Genomic DNA, 14,137 nt, shown 5'->3' with positions numbered 1-14,137 from the left:
AAAAACCTTCTCTAAAATAGCACTCTGGTGTAGGTCTTAAACTCTATCAAATGCCCCTCATATCAGAAAATTATTTAATTATACTTATCTTCCTTGATAAATTATTTGGATTTACTTTAAAATGGAAAAAGTGGCTTTCTTATTAGAGAAGTGTCCAGACTTTTGAATGATATATCGGGTGTGGGAGTGTGCTTGGCAGCGATGGCTAACAATTGCTATGGAGATGCAGTCTCATCAGCCTCTGTACATTTCAGGTTTTCTGTGTTACTTTGATTTTTAATTTTTTTTTTAAGTGAAAGTTCTTCTGGATGCTCTAGATCTGGGGTCAGAAAGGATAACAGCAAAAGTACCAGGAGATCAGTAAGATGCAAAGAAAGAGGAGTCAGGAGGAGAAGGAGGGGCAGGAGAACAAAGATGCATGTAGAGAGAAATGGGGAGAGGCCCAATGGATTCTGTTGGAAGAGAAGATTATGAAAGGTTGTGGGAAAGAGAAACAAGGCAGCAGTGTGCCCCCTACAGGCCAGGAGGAGGTAAGTCAGTGCTCATCCTTCCATGGCTTCCCGCATGCCTTCTGTCCCACTCAACACCTTTCCTCCAAAACATTCACTTGCTTCAAAAAAATCTTTAATATGCTTGTCTATGTCAAATTAACCATACTTCAGTGATAATTACTGATTTTTTTCTTTAAAAAACAAAGTCAACCAGAGAGTGCAGATCAGAATGCCCCTGCTGAGTGTGTGCTTTTGGTTTTAGCCCAAAACACAGAAACAACCCACAAGATAGCTCGTCTTGGATAAACAGACCACTCTGGATAGTTATTTGAAAATGCTGGCTTTAATCCGCATAGAGCTTGCTTCTTGTCCCTAGATCTCCAACACAGAGTCTGAGCGTGAGGCCCTGGGATCCTCCACAGATCTTATACTCAAGACCTGATACTATAGAAAAAGGCCCTGGAGGTGGATGGGTATTTCAATCATAAGAAGTGGACATGTCTACCTCCATGACTTATTCTAGAGTCTTCTCTTAACTGTTAAGACTTCCTAAGACTTAGCAAGTCTACTTGAGATGACCAGAGTTTTATTTGTAGTAAATTGGTTTCTTGAAGAGAAAATTAGTGAGGATGAGAAATATATTGTTATAATTAAGCAAAACAAGCAAGCAAACAAAGGCATTTCAGCAGTAAAATTGGCTCCATTGCTTAAAGCAAGGCCTGGTGGGAACTGAAAGCATTTAAACCAGGTACCTGACTGACCTCAGGATCTCATATCAACCTCCTGTCTGCCGGTAAGTGAGCTCTCAGTCCCAGGCCACACCTCAGACTGATCCACTTGGAATAATAACTAGGGTGGATTCAGGCACTGATAAGGTTTCAGATTTCTCTGATGACTCTAGGGTTCTAGGACCTCCTTACTCCAAATGTGGCCCTCAAACCTGCAGCACTGGTATTGGTGGACACTTGTTAGTCATGAAGAATTTCATACCTTAGATCAGTGGGTCTTAACCTCTGGATCATGACACCCATAGGGGGCCGCATATCAGATATTTACATTATGATTCATAACAGGAGTAAAGTTATAGTTGTGAAGTAGTAATGAAATAATTTTATGGTTGGGGGGGTCACCACAGCATGAGGAACTCTATTGAAGGGTTGCAGCATTAGGAAGGTTAAGAACCACTGTCCTAGCTGGGTGGTGGTGGCATATGCCTTTAATCCCAGCACTTGGGAGGCAGAGGCAGGTGGATTTCTGAGTTTGAGGCCAGCCTGGTCTACAGAGTGAATTCCAGGACAGCCAGAGCTATACAGAGAAACCCTGTCTCGAAAAACCAAAAACCAAAAACCAAAAACAAAACAAAAACAAAAACAAACAAACAAAAAAAAGAACCACTGTCCTGGACTATGTGAATCAACCTGCACTGCACACCATCCCCAGGGTACTTCTGTGCACGGTAGAGTTGCAGCATTCTTAGAGTGTGTATGGCACCCAGACTACTTCCATGAAGACAACACTCATCAGTGTGATCGTTGTATTCTGGTCTTGCTGCATCTCAGTGACTCAAAAAGGTCACTGCCGTTGTGAGGTCAGTGGGTGCTGCTGCTGCTAGCTGTTAGCTGCAGTTTCTGTGCTAATCTGTAATAGCAGCAGGTGTTCAGAGTGACCTGGGAAATAGGCTTATTCTCTTACGTTAGTGACTGAATAGGCTGCAATTTGGATCCAAGCCATCTACCTTAAAAGCAGGATTAAAGGTATGAAGTGTTGTTGCGCAGAAGCATCTCTCTTGTAAGGTTTTTAAAAAACCCTTAAAATGCAGAATGAAGGGACAAAAGAGTGCCCTAGAATTCTCCGGTGAGTCTTCTTCATCTTACAAAGGCCATAGTTTCTGAAATTTTTGCTTAGGCTTGATTTTTAAAATGTTTACTTGAGTAAAAATGTGGAGCCAGAAATGGAAAGCTTGACCTTTCTCAGACTAGGTATTTGAAGTGTGTGGTGTTTGTAGTTCTAAAAGCCTTTAAGCTCACACATGGTCGTTGAAAGCTTCTTTAATAATAGCAAATGTTTAAAGTAGACTTCTCTTCAAATATATAGGATTCCAAAGTATGGCTCACTGGACTTGGAGGGTCAATTGGACATGTTCTAACTATAAAGTGAAATAAGATCATGGCTATTGGAGCGAATGAAAGGGGAATGGGAAATGGAAGGGGCATGGGATGTGACCTAAGTATAGCTGTTACAGAACCACTGGATGCAAATCAACCAAAATGGAACACCCGAAAACTGGAAGAAAGGAAGTTTTTCTTTAAAAGTCTTTCCTTTAGAATACTGTTTCTCAACTCGCAGGAAGAGAATGTGCAATAGAATAGCTTAGGGAATGTAGAGAGGCCCAGGGGGGTTGTGGCACATGCCTGTAATCCTGGCACCAAAGCGGGAGAAGAGCTGCAGTCCAAGGTCACCCTTGGTTATACAGTCAGTTGAAGGCCATCCTAGGTTATATGAGATTGTCAAAGGAAAGAAGGAAGGGAGGGAGGAGGAGGGGTGCTTAGCAGAAAAAAAGAAAAGATTAATGCCGGAATCTTCCCTGGATGCACATGTTGTATGTTTGAGAATGCTCACACACCAGCAGTTCTGGCTTTCCATTTTTCTGAACTTGTTAAGCGACCCACAGGCCCCACATTAAAAATCTTGGTGTCCTCAGTGCGTATTCGCATGCTAATAAAAGTTACACTGCATCAGTTCCTCCTAGTTGGAACAGCTTGAGAGCTACTTCCAGCCTATAGGTGGTTAGTTTGGTTATAGTCTTTACAGGGATGAGGCCAGGTGGATGGAAAACCTAACTCCTAGATTGTGCCAGCAAAGGAATCCTTTGTTGAAGAAAAGTCACCTCTTTGGTTGCAGAGAGTCTGCCACAGGGAGCTGCGGCTGTGGGTCAGTTCACACCCAGAAAACTTTTGTCAAAAGTTGGGAAAGGCTCTTAATACTGCTCAAGCCCCTCATTTACCTGCAGACTCAAAAGATGTCAGAAGCGAAGACTTGCCCTTCCTGGTCCCTGTATGAAGAGACTGATCTCAAAAGAGTTAAGCAGCGTGCCAGAATGACCTCCTTAACCACATAGATACCCAGGATTCTCTCCAGGACTTTGCCCCTGGCCAGGGGATCCTGGTTCCCACCATCTCCCACAGCCCTAGCCTGACGGGGGCGCCACGGGGCCGAGCCCCTGCTTACCGGCACCATGGAGTAGGTCATCATCATCATCATGTCCTGGCTCTCGGCGCGGATGTGTGACGCTGGCTCGCCGCTGTGGCTGCGCTTGTTGCGCGCTGCGCTCATAGGGTCCTGGGGTGGTTCGGGGACCCTGGCCGGCGCGCGACTCAGTTCTGCCAGAAAGGCGCGTAGGGCGCTGTCCTCGCGCTGCTCCCGGCCGCGTTGCGCCTCCAGCGCCCGCAGCGCCGCGCTCAACCCGCGCCACTGGCACAGCACGAACACGGTGCCCGCGGCGTTCAGCGCCGACAGCACCGCCAGGGCCACCAGGGCGCCGCGCAGCCCCCAGCCTGTGGCCCCTTGGCCTCGCTCTGCGGCTCGGGTCATGTCTGCGTGTTCAGGCCGGACGACTCAGGGCAGCACTGGGCCTCCTCCCGCACTGGCAGGTTTTATAGCCTCGCGTGTGCGAGCCGTGGGCTGGTGGCAGAGCCGTGAGTCAAGCTGTCTTGAAACCCGTCTGGCGAAGCGGGTTGGGGACAGTAGTGGTGGCGCCCCAGAAGCCCAGAGGGACAGGCGGGCAGCAAGGGGGTGAGAAGCCAGAGGAGACAAGTGTGGAGGAGGGGAGACCAAGCAAATAGCAAACAGGCCTCCCTTCCTTTTCTTGCTGTCCTGCCCGTGGGCATTGCCAGGGCCCAGACAGGCATAGTCAGGGTCAGACTGAGGGGGAGGGCAGGAATTCTTAAAGCCTGAGAAGTTTCTAGATTCCACCCCCATCTCCCTCCAGTCATCTTTGGAGAAAACCATAAGCATGTCCAAACGCCCTGTTCTTGGGAGGTCTGCTGCTTGGGCCCAGGCCCAGGCCCAGGCCCAGGCTGCCCATCACCCCTCCTCCCCTCAAGGCCACCATGTGGCCATGGAAGACCCTAAGAGATCTTTCCCAGAACGAGGACAGTGGAAGACAGGGAGATGGTTGGCATTAGAAGTGTAAAAAGCCACCCATCAGAAGCTGAAAGGCCAGGTTGGCTTAGCAAGCAAGGACCATCCCAAAGACAACTTCTAGGACTAAGAACTTTCCCTTGAGACCCAGACCAGGGAGGCAGCAAAATGATGAGGAAAAAAAGATTTTGGAGACCTGGTTCCAAAGCCAGCGACAATGCCAGACATCTGGGAGTGGCATGGTCCCCAGTGTCCTTTCTCAGTCCCCCACCCCCACCTCCTTGCTGGAGATCAAAGCCAGGGTTTTACAATAGCTAGGCAAGAGCTCTATTTCAGAGCTACACTTCAGGATTTCACTACATAGCTCCAATTGGTCTTGAACTCACTCCCGCTTCAGCCTCTTGAGTGCTGGAACTACAGGCGTGTTTTCCACTTTATGTATTTATTATTTTATTTTATGTGTATGGGTGTTTTGTCTGTCTATCTGTATACTAGCTGTGTGCCTAGTGCCCACAGAGGCCAGAAGGAAGGCATCAGAATTAAGGAGTTGTCTGCCTCCATGTAGGTACTGGGAATTGAACCTGGGTACTTCGGAAGAGCAGCCAATGTTTTTAACCACCAATCCATTGCTCCACTCCCTACTTAGGATATTCTAAGCAAATTCCTGCAAACATATTGAAGCTCTTTTCAGCTGAAGGGCTGCAGAGCCTGCTCAGGACTGGAAACTTCCTTAGGTTACATTTACCATTTCACTTTCACAACCAACAGTCTCTCTTCCCTCTAAGCTTGGGTGCCTGCTCTGACCCAAGAGTCAGTGTTCCACACCGGATCCAGTGGTGCACATCTCAAAATAAACCCAGCACTCTGGAGGCTGCAGCAGCAGCAGCCTAGACTGGATAATTTAGGGATAGTAGGAACCCTGTCTCAAAACCCTCATCTACAACCACCATCTCTTGAATTGAGTCACTTCAGAGCCTTTTCAGGAGACCTCTTCACTCTGTCAGCTTCTCTCAGAATGGCACTACTTCCCTAGAAATCCCGGACTTTCAGGGGGTCCTGGTCAGATGGGAAGACTCAAGTAGAGGCCAATATTGCTGCTTCCACAGTCGGATAGCCCAAAGAGACAGTGGCTCTCTGCAGCCAGCTCACCTACAGTGGTCAAGGAAAAGGGCTCTTCTAGCCTGGGAGCCACAACTGTTTGAGCCAGTCCTGGGGAAAGAATAGGTCATGATAAGGGTGGGGCCAAGGACAAGGGAGCAGCCGAGCTTTGCATCTCCCTCCAGAGCCTCTGCCATCCAGTCGACGCGGGTAGCCTCCCTACCAAAAGAGAGAATATGTGGTTTGGGTCAGACATATTTTCAGAGTGAACTATGTCTTGGAGAAGCCCAAGACAACTGAAGCTCCATCTTAACCACAGTCCTGAGTCCAGGTTCAGATCCTTGGGCTTCCATAGAAACTCCAACCCACTTGAGTATTTTTAGAAGAGTGGCTACACGAGGTGGAATTTAGAAATCAGGAAGGGCCCAAATGTGATACCTGGAGGGGGATGATATCAATAACTTCCTCCAGTTCCTCCCATCTCAAACGTATTAGATCCTGTTAGAAGAATTGTTATATATCCTTTCTTTCTAATTCATGCTAGGATTGGGCTACAGAGAGAAAGCACAGAGAAAGGCAGAGCTGGGGCTCAGCACCCATAGGCTCTCCACTCAACTCAGTAACCCTTTACTGAGCCCTTCCTGTGTGTCTGCCTCTGTGGTGGGCATTGAAGATACAGGAGTAAGCAAGACAATCAGTAGAGACAGAGGGAACATCAGGGCTCCTCCCGAGCTTTTCTTTATCTTATCATTCACTACAGCAAAGATGGATGACCTGTCAGCAACACAACGTAAGATTCCAGAGGTCGGTGACAGATGTGTTGGTCCTTGCCATTCCCAACAGGTGGGTAATCCGATTGGGTATTTGGTAATTATCTGCCAGATGAGCAGCTGGATGAGTGAGTGAAAGGTCATGGGTGACCTTTCTAGGGACATGTATGTGTGGTGCTAGTGACACGGACTATGAACATGGCATGTTCATATGCCGTGGAGCTGGGGCTTCACCTTTCTTGCAAGGCTGGTTTCTAATGTTTGAAAGTGTAGTGCTAGCCTGAAATGCACTTTTTCTCTGCAGTCAGGACCACAGCTGGAGACAGAATGGAGATGGAATCCCTCAAGCCAAGAAGTTGCTCCTCCTGACATCTGGGACTCAAAAGGCTTGTGGCCTAGTAGGAAGAGTGGGTGGGGCACCTGGGCTATTGCGCTGGAGCCAAGAGACAGGTAGAAGAAGGGTAAAGGGAAGGCAGCCCCCTTCCTGTGAGCCACTTCCTCAGTCTTCCCATGCAGGGAAGAGTGGACACGATACTATCACCTGTCAGAGGGCTACCTTCAATCATTCCCCTCATGGTGACTCTAACCAGCTGCTTTTCCCTGTTCCTGTTCCTATTTTCCCTCTGTCTCCTGTCCATGACCATCTTACCACCAGAATGTCACAGCAACACCTTATGCCTTCTCTGACTTATTAGTCCATGTTGCCATTTCCTTATCAAGGCCACATGTCCCCTCTCCCTGACCTCTGCAAGCCTCACTGGTTCAGTGACCATGAACGTGGGCTTTGGAATCTAAGTTGTCCTCATCATTTTCCTCTAACAGCTCAGATCTGTGCCAAGTAGAAACATGTTGATGCTTTCTGAGAACTGAACTTTTAAAATTCTTATAATTCTATCATCCATTTATTTATTTATCATTTATCTATCATCTTCCTATTATCTGTTCATCTGTCTGCCTGTCTATCTATCTATCTATCTATCTATCTATCTATCTATCTATCTATCTATCTATCTATCTGCATGTGTATGTGTTGAAGTGCACCTGTGCTGTAGCATATATATTGAAGTCAGAGGACATCTTGCAAGACATGGTTCTTCCTTCCAGTATGTGGGTCCCAGGAATGGAACTCAGGTTGTCAGGCCTGTTGACAAGTGTCTTTGCCCTGAGATGTCCTGGGATGGCCTAAAACTGAACTTTAAGTGCTTCAGAAACTTTTAAAACTCGAGTGTTTGCCTCAGTCATTCTGCCTTTGAGATTGGTTCTGCGAGGCCCTCATCTGCTGATTCCTAAGCCTCTTGAGATGTCTTGAGAGGCAGATGCATTTACACAGTGTGACCTGCCTGGTTCTCTTCTGGATGGGTTGGTACTTTCAACTTATTAATTTCAAAAAATTTAGCTATCAGCTTGGCTTTCTTTATTGACACAGGAGATTCAAGATACGGTAGAGGTACAGGGAGATACACAAATTCCCTCCACTGGAGACCAAAGAAGCCAAGAATACAATGTGCTGCCTTCACAATGCGAAACAATTTTTCCATTAAAAAGCAGATACTTTTTCCCCCAGAGGCTAAATAGCAGTCACTAAAATGAATTCTGTCTAGCTAACGTTAGGGCTCCAGAGAATAAAATCAAACTGAGAACTATTCTCCAGCTTGTCCCATAGCATGTTTCCCTGATTATGAATTGAGTCATTTTATTTAACATAAGTTCAAAGCACCTAAGACCAAGCGCTATGCTATGACTTCTGTTCTTTGTGTGTCTCCAAGCTGTCATTGTGTGTAGCCTTCATTCAACCTCAGTTTAACTCTCATTGCTACTATTAACTAATTAATAGAAGTAATTAATTAATTTTAGAGACAGGGTTCCAGGTAGCCCAACCTGGCCTCAAACTCACCGGTTGCTGAAGATGACCTTGAACTCTGGATTTTCTTGCCTCTCCTGGAAGCAAGGATTTGAGGCATGCACCACTACCCTTGGCTCCACCCCCACAACTGGAAGGAGGGGAGGGATGTGCCTCATTATGCAGCCAGGTTGTTCTTGAACTCTTGTCTTCCTGCCTGCCTGGGGTTATAGGCTTGTGCCAGAATACCTAGCTCCAAGGGAGTATAATTCTTAACAAGACTATGGATAAATGCTATGGCAGAAGGAATGAAATTCTGAAAAATCACATGACTGAGGATCCTGTTCTAGACCTAAGGGTAAGGAGCTGGTAAAGGCTTTCCCTTTAGAAATAATGCCTAAGCCTGGAACAGTTGCCAAACTAAACAAGGCTAGGGCAGGGCTGGAATCTCAGGCAGAATGCATGCAGGGTTCCACAGTAGTAAGTGTTATGGTTTATTTGAGGACAGTGTAAATGGCAGCATGGCTGCAGCATAGATAGAATTCAGAACAGGGAGAGGGGAGGGAAGAGGCAGAAGCAGAAGCTAAGTCCGAGGCTGGACCAAAAGGGTGGGACCTTTAGGGCTGGGGTCCTTATTGTAAATACAATGCAAAGCCATGAGGAGTTTCAAGTGTACATGACAGATTTGCATGCTAAAACATAGCTTTTTATTGCCAAGACTTGCAGTCACTGGGGAAGCTCTGCATGATGTCTCCCTTCACCAAGGTTAACCTTGGCTTCTCTACCATCTTTTCAAATGAACCAGCAGTGTTAAATTCTAGAATGTAACAACTTCATCTGCATATATAAAGAATACTGAAAAACAGGCCTGTGACTAACATTTAGGTGTCTTTTGGCTAATATTGACCCTAACTTGATGTGGTTGGTTTAAGACAGGACACACATATATCCAGGTCTTGCTACACAGCTAGGAATGATCTTGAGTTTCTGATCATCCTGCCTGCACATTCCCAGTGTGGGAATTACAGGCACTTACCATAACATCTGGCCTTTTCTGTTGTTTATTCTGCTAAATAGCTCTAGCTGATCTGGTAGTTGCTATGTAGCCCATATTTAGCCTCAAACTCTTTGCAGTTCTCTTGTGCCAGCCTCCAAAGTGCTGGCATTCTGGGCATGAACCGTCACAGTCTGCTTATTTTCTAGTGTAGTTTTTCATAATATATAGCATGTCTTTCCATTTTCTTAGAAGTCAGCTTTGGAACCTCAAGGTGACAATATTAAATCAGGATGTCTCTGGAGTTAGGGATAAGAGCTGGTGACTTTGCTACACTTGGGAGATTTGGGTCCAAGTTGGGCAGGGACCCACAGAATTCCACCTTACATACAGCTCAGTATTTTAGACCATTGAGCCACCTGTTTATTGTTAGGTGCAAAGCTGCCCATGGTTACAGCTGTAGACATTCCACCTCTGCTCCCATCATCAACTGTTTTGTTCTTTTCTTTTTCGTAACAGACATAGACTCTCTCGTGAGCCCTGACATAGATCACTGTAGCAAATTGTCATAGGTTGATGTTGAGATGGAATCTGAGGTGCAAGATGTTTCTTAGAGATCAGCACCTATCTATAAAGGAACTGGTGGGAAAACAGCATTTAGCTGTCTAAATTCAACCTGCAAAACCTGGCCAGCTCACCATGGAACTGGGAACTGTGGGACTGCCCATCAAAATATTCTGTACTATACCAGGCATGGTAGCTCACACCTATAAACTCAGGAGGCTGAGGCAGGGTGACTGTCATCAGACTTTTCTGGGCTAAATAATGAGTTTTCTAGCCAGCCTGGGTTATAGTGTAAGACCCTGAATAAAAAAGAAAGTTCCCTGTGTCAGGCCAGAATGGCTGGCTGGCTTCTCGCTGTTCTGCTTGGTCACAGAGCAGATGCAGGCTGTCCACAGATGAGCAAGACCTAGGGCTAGGTGGCTTTCTGCAGCAGAAGTAGCTCCTAAGCTCAACCCTAAGACCAGGGAAGGTATGACTTTTCCTGAAGGGGAATCGGGAGCATCCCCATATCTATCTGTTAACCACCCAGTTTGTGTTAGACACAGGGCTGCCAGTTCTACTAGTGACCAGGTCAGATGTAGAGAGGAACCTTTTTCTTTTTCATGTGCAGGTGTGGCTTTTCAGTGAATAACAAAGGTTGTGCTCAGAAACAACTAGAATATGAAGCTTTAGGCTCAGGTTCTATGAGATTGTGAGGATTACGTATGAGTTTGAAACTGCTGAATCCATGGGTGTGAGTTAATACCGCAAAGCTCTACTTCTGAAACCTGAGCTATTGCTTTTGAAAGGATAAAACAAAACCTCAGCAGTCTGGAAAGATGGTCAGAGGTTCAGGCTCACTGATAGCTCGAACTCCAGTTCTAGGGGATCTAACATCCTCTTCTGACCTCTGCAGGCTCATGCTTACAAGTGGTGTACAGACATGCGTATACAATGTGTATATATATATATATATATATATATATATATATATATATATATATAATGTATACATACAAAAGGTATATATATAAAGTGAAATAAAATTTTTAAACAACAGCAACAACAACAAAACCAAAGCAAACAAAGCCTCAGATGGCTAAGATGGATAAGGGCACTTCCATTTTCAAAGATCTTCCCTATGTCATTTGAGTCTCACAATAGACTTGTGAAGTGAGTAGGCAGGTCTTTAAATTTTTTTTTAATGTGGTGCTGGGTGAGGTACCTAGAGCCTTGTGCAGAGTAAGCATGTTACCACTGAGCAGTGTGCCTGGCTCTAGGGTACAACCTACATTGTTCCACAGATAGAGAATTCAAGGCTCAAGGAAGGCTGAGCATCCACAGTCAAGATGTTAAAAACATTCACACATACCCACACCTGCTCATTGGAGGTGGGAAACATTTTGGCCCAAAGCTGGGGTTCAAGGTAGTGAGGAGAAAGTAAGAGAATGGGAGATTTCAGATTGCTGAAGTAGAAAAGGGCTCAGAGTGGTACTTGGCTCCAAGAGTAGAAGACCTGAGCCAGGCAAGCACTGAATGTTGCACGTATACGCCAGACAAGAGAAGCAATGAGGTACTGATGTAGCCTTTTATGAAGGGTATGGAGAGATCAGTGACAACAAGGACATGATTTACTTTGAGGCTAGGTGAGGAAGCTGCTGCCACCCTAGTTCACAGATGAATATGGATCATGGAGGAAAGATGCATTTGAGACCCATAAGAGATAAAAACCTTTCCTCAATGACTTTGGAAGCCAGAGTGGTAAACAAGACAGGCTGCAGCCCTCCAGAAACTGGGTGGAAATACCAAAGTCTCCAGGCAATGTGAAGCCTAGAGAGGGTGGCACTGCAGAGCCCAGAGACTATAACTTGGAAGGAAGGCCCTACCCCAGAAAAGGCTTCTCCTTTTCTCCGAGAAAAGGCTCAGCTCCAATCCTGTTCCCTGAACTGGGAGGAGGTGAGATGCCCTGACCTTCCATGCACTGTCTGAAGGCAGTGAGAGTAAACACCTGTCCCCAGATCCCTGCACTTCTGGGATTATGAAGCAATATTTGAAAGCTGCTTTTACTGAAAAAACATTGACTCCCTTACTTGTGCCTACCAGGTTAAAAGCTCTGCCTTCATTTTGTGTCTGTCTCCTTTTAGTTTTTACTGAAGGAGTGCATGACACAGGGATAGCAGGAGCTGGTTCTCTCTCCGTGTAGGTACCTTGAGTCCTCAGATTGTCAGAGATGGTGGTAACTCCCCCTCACCTCCCCTCACCCCCCGAGTCTTCTTGCTGGCCCTGTCGCCTTTACTTTGGCTGATGGTACAAAGATTAAGTCATTGTCCTAAACCTCTGGTCAGTTTGGATTCTAGCAAGAGACAAACAAACCCCTCCACTACATAAAAGACAATTCAGCTGAGGCTGAACCTAGGGCCAGAGGCCAATTAATTCTTGAAAATCATTTTGTCTCATCAGGCTACAAGATTTTTTCTGAGCCACCTTGCAGAATCAGAATCTAGACAATGACCAAGTAGACTATACCTTGATATGGGCTTATTTAAAAAATATTGTCTGTCTGTCTGTCTGTCTGTCTGTCTGTCTGTCTGCCTACCTGCCTGCCATAGCCCAAATACAGAAATCAGAGGACAACTTTCTTTCTACCATGTGGGTATACAATTTCTTTCTACCAAAGGATAAAATTCAGACCATCAGGCTGATTGACGAGTATCTTTACTTTCTGAGCCATCTTACCAGATCAGGACTTTTTAATTTAAAAATGGGGAGGGGAGGAGGGGTAACAAGGACCCTGCCTCAGAGACACACTTCAGCCTCTGTGCTGCTTTGAGGGCAACACTCCTCTCATTCCCAGCACACAGAGTGGGATGATCACATGAACAACTGGGAAGCACTCACTGCAGCCAGGCCAAAGACATTCAGTTCTCCACATTTATTTCCATCAGCATCATCCGCTTCCAATGAATAGCAAGGAAGCCAGTAAGATGACTCATCAGGGAGGGGGCTTGCCACCAAGCCTGACAACTTGAGCTCAGTCCCTGGTACCCACATGGCAGGAAGAGAGAACCTATTTCAACACATTGTCTTCTGGGCCTCCAGACTAGTCATATGGTGTGCTTGTCCCATCCTCCAGACAAGGAAATATGTTAGTAATTTAAAAAAATATTTTAAACTTTTACTCTTCACTAATGTACATATATTCAACCTCCTTCCTTTCTTTGATTCTCTCTGGGTTCCCCCAACATATTCCTCTCTCTATTTCAAGTCTGTTTTATTTTTATAACCCAGGGAGTCCAGTTAATGTCTATATCTCAGTGTATGGGGGCCCATTCATTGCATGGGCAACCTACCAATGGCCACATTCCAAAAAAATGTGACTCTCTTTTTCCCCAGAAGCTATTAACTACCTATAGCTCCTCATCCAGACATTTCTTGTGCCCTCTCCATATCGGCGCTGGTATTTTGACTGGCTTGAACTTGTGAAAGTCTTGTAGAGGTGGTCCCACAATGTTCTGATTTCATGTGTGCAACAGCCAAGAAGACAGAGTTTCACAGACCTCCTTCCTGCCCTTCAGCTCTTATATTCTTCCCGCCTCTCCTTCTGCCATGTTTCCTGAACCTTGAGCTGTGGGGGAAGTTGCTGGACTTCACTCCTCCAGAGTCACATCTAGGGCTGAACACTCAAAAACAAAAATAAAAACAAAAACAAAAAACAGCACTTAATCTCAAGACTTTGAACAGTTAGGCGTTTCTGCGCTAACCACTACCTACTGCAAAAAGAAGCGTCTATGATCAAGGTTGAAGGCAACGTAAATTCATGCATATAAACATAAATATTTCTAAGGCAGTTTGACAACATGTTCATTTAGTAAAATAACAGTGGTAGGTTTCCCACCAGGCCTAAGACTTTTTGACCAGGTTTACAGTGCCAGTCATGAATTCCCTCCTATGGAGTAAGTCTCAAACCCAAGCAGAAAGCAGTTGGTGACCTCCCTGTAACAGTCCTGTCATGGCATCAGTGGGCATATGTTGCCTAGCAAGTTGGTATTGTAGCATGCAGGATCCAGTACTGGGTAAGATCATTAATGTCATAAAATTACAAAGCTTCTGTAAGGCAAAAGACACTGTCAATAGGACAAAATGGCAACCAACAAAATTGGGAAAAGATCTTTACCAAGCCTATATCTGATAGAGGGCTAATATCTAATATATACAAAGAACTCAAGAAATTAGACTCCAGAGAACCAAATAACCCTATTAA

At 45.6% G+C, this 14,137-nt stretch overlaps 1 protein-coding gene and 1 long non-coding RNA gene across 2 annotated transcripts in view; one reads left to right on the top strand and one right to left on the bottom strand.

The window, feature by feature from the left end:
- Gldn (gliomedin) overlaps window positions 1–4,204 on the bottom strand; it is a 51,767-nt gene extending 47,563 nt beyond the window's left edge. Inside the window, exon 1 of the mRNA XM_031344823.1 lies at window positions 3,720–4,204. Coding sequence (XP_031200683.1) covers window positions 3,720–4,082 — 363 coding nt within the window. The 5' untranslated portion in view covers window positions 4,083–4,204. The remainder of the gene's footprint in view (window positions 1–3,719) is intronic.
- The window catches only part of LOC116073135, a 36,099-nt gene that overhangs the window by 6,612 nt on the left and 15,350 nt on the right, over window positions 1–14,137 (top strand). The window contains exon 2 of the long non-coding RNA XR_004111686.1: window positions 12,033–12,075. This is a non-coding gene — a long non-coding RNA (uncharacterized LOC116073135). The remainder of the gene's footprint in view (window positions 1–12,032; window positions 12,076–14,137) is intronic.

Source organism: Mastomys coucha, unplaced genomic scaffold (genome assembly GCF_008632895.1).
Source record: "Mastomys coucha isolate ucsf_1 unplaced genomic scaffold, UCSF_Mcou_1 pScaffold23, whole genome shotgun sequence".
In the NCBI taxonomy this organism is placed as follows: Eukaryota; Metazoa; Chordata; class Mammalia; order Rodentia; family Muridae; genus Mastomys; species Mastomys coucha.
The sequence above is the reverse complement of the archived record's forward strand: the minus strand, read 5'-3'. Positions and strand labels throughout refer to the sequence as shown.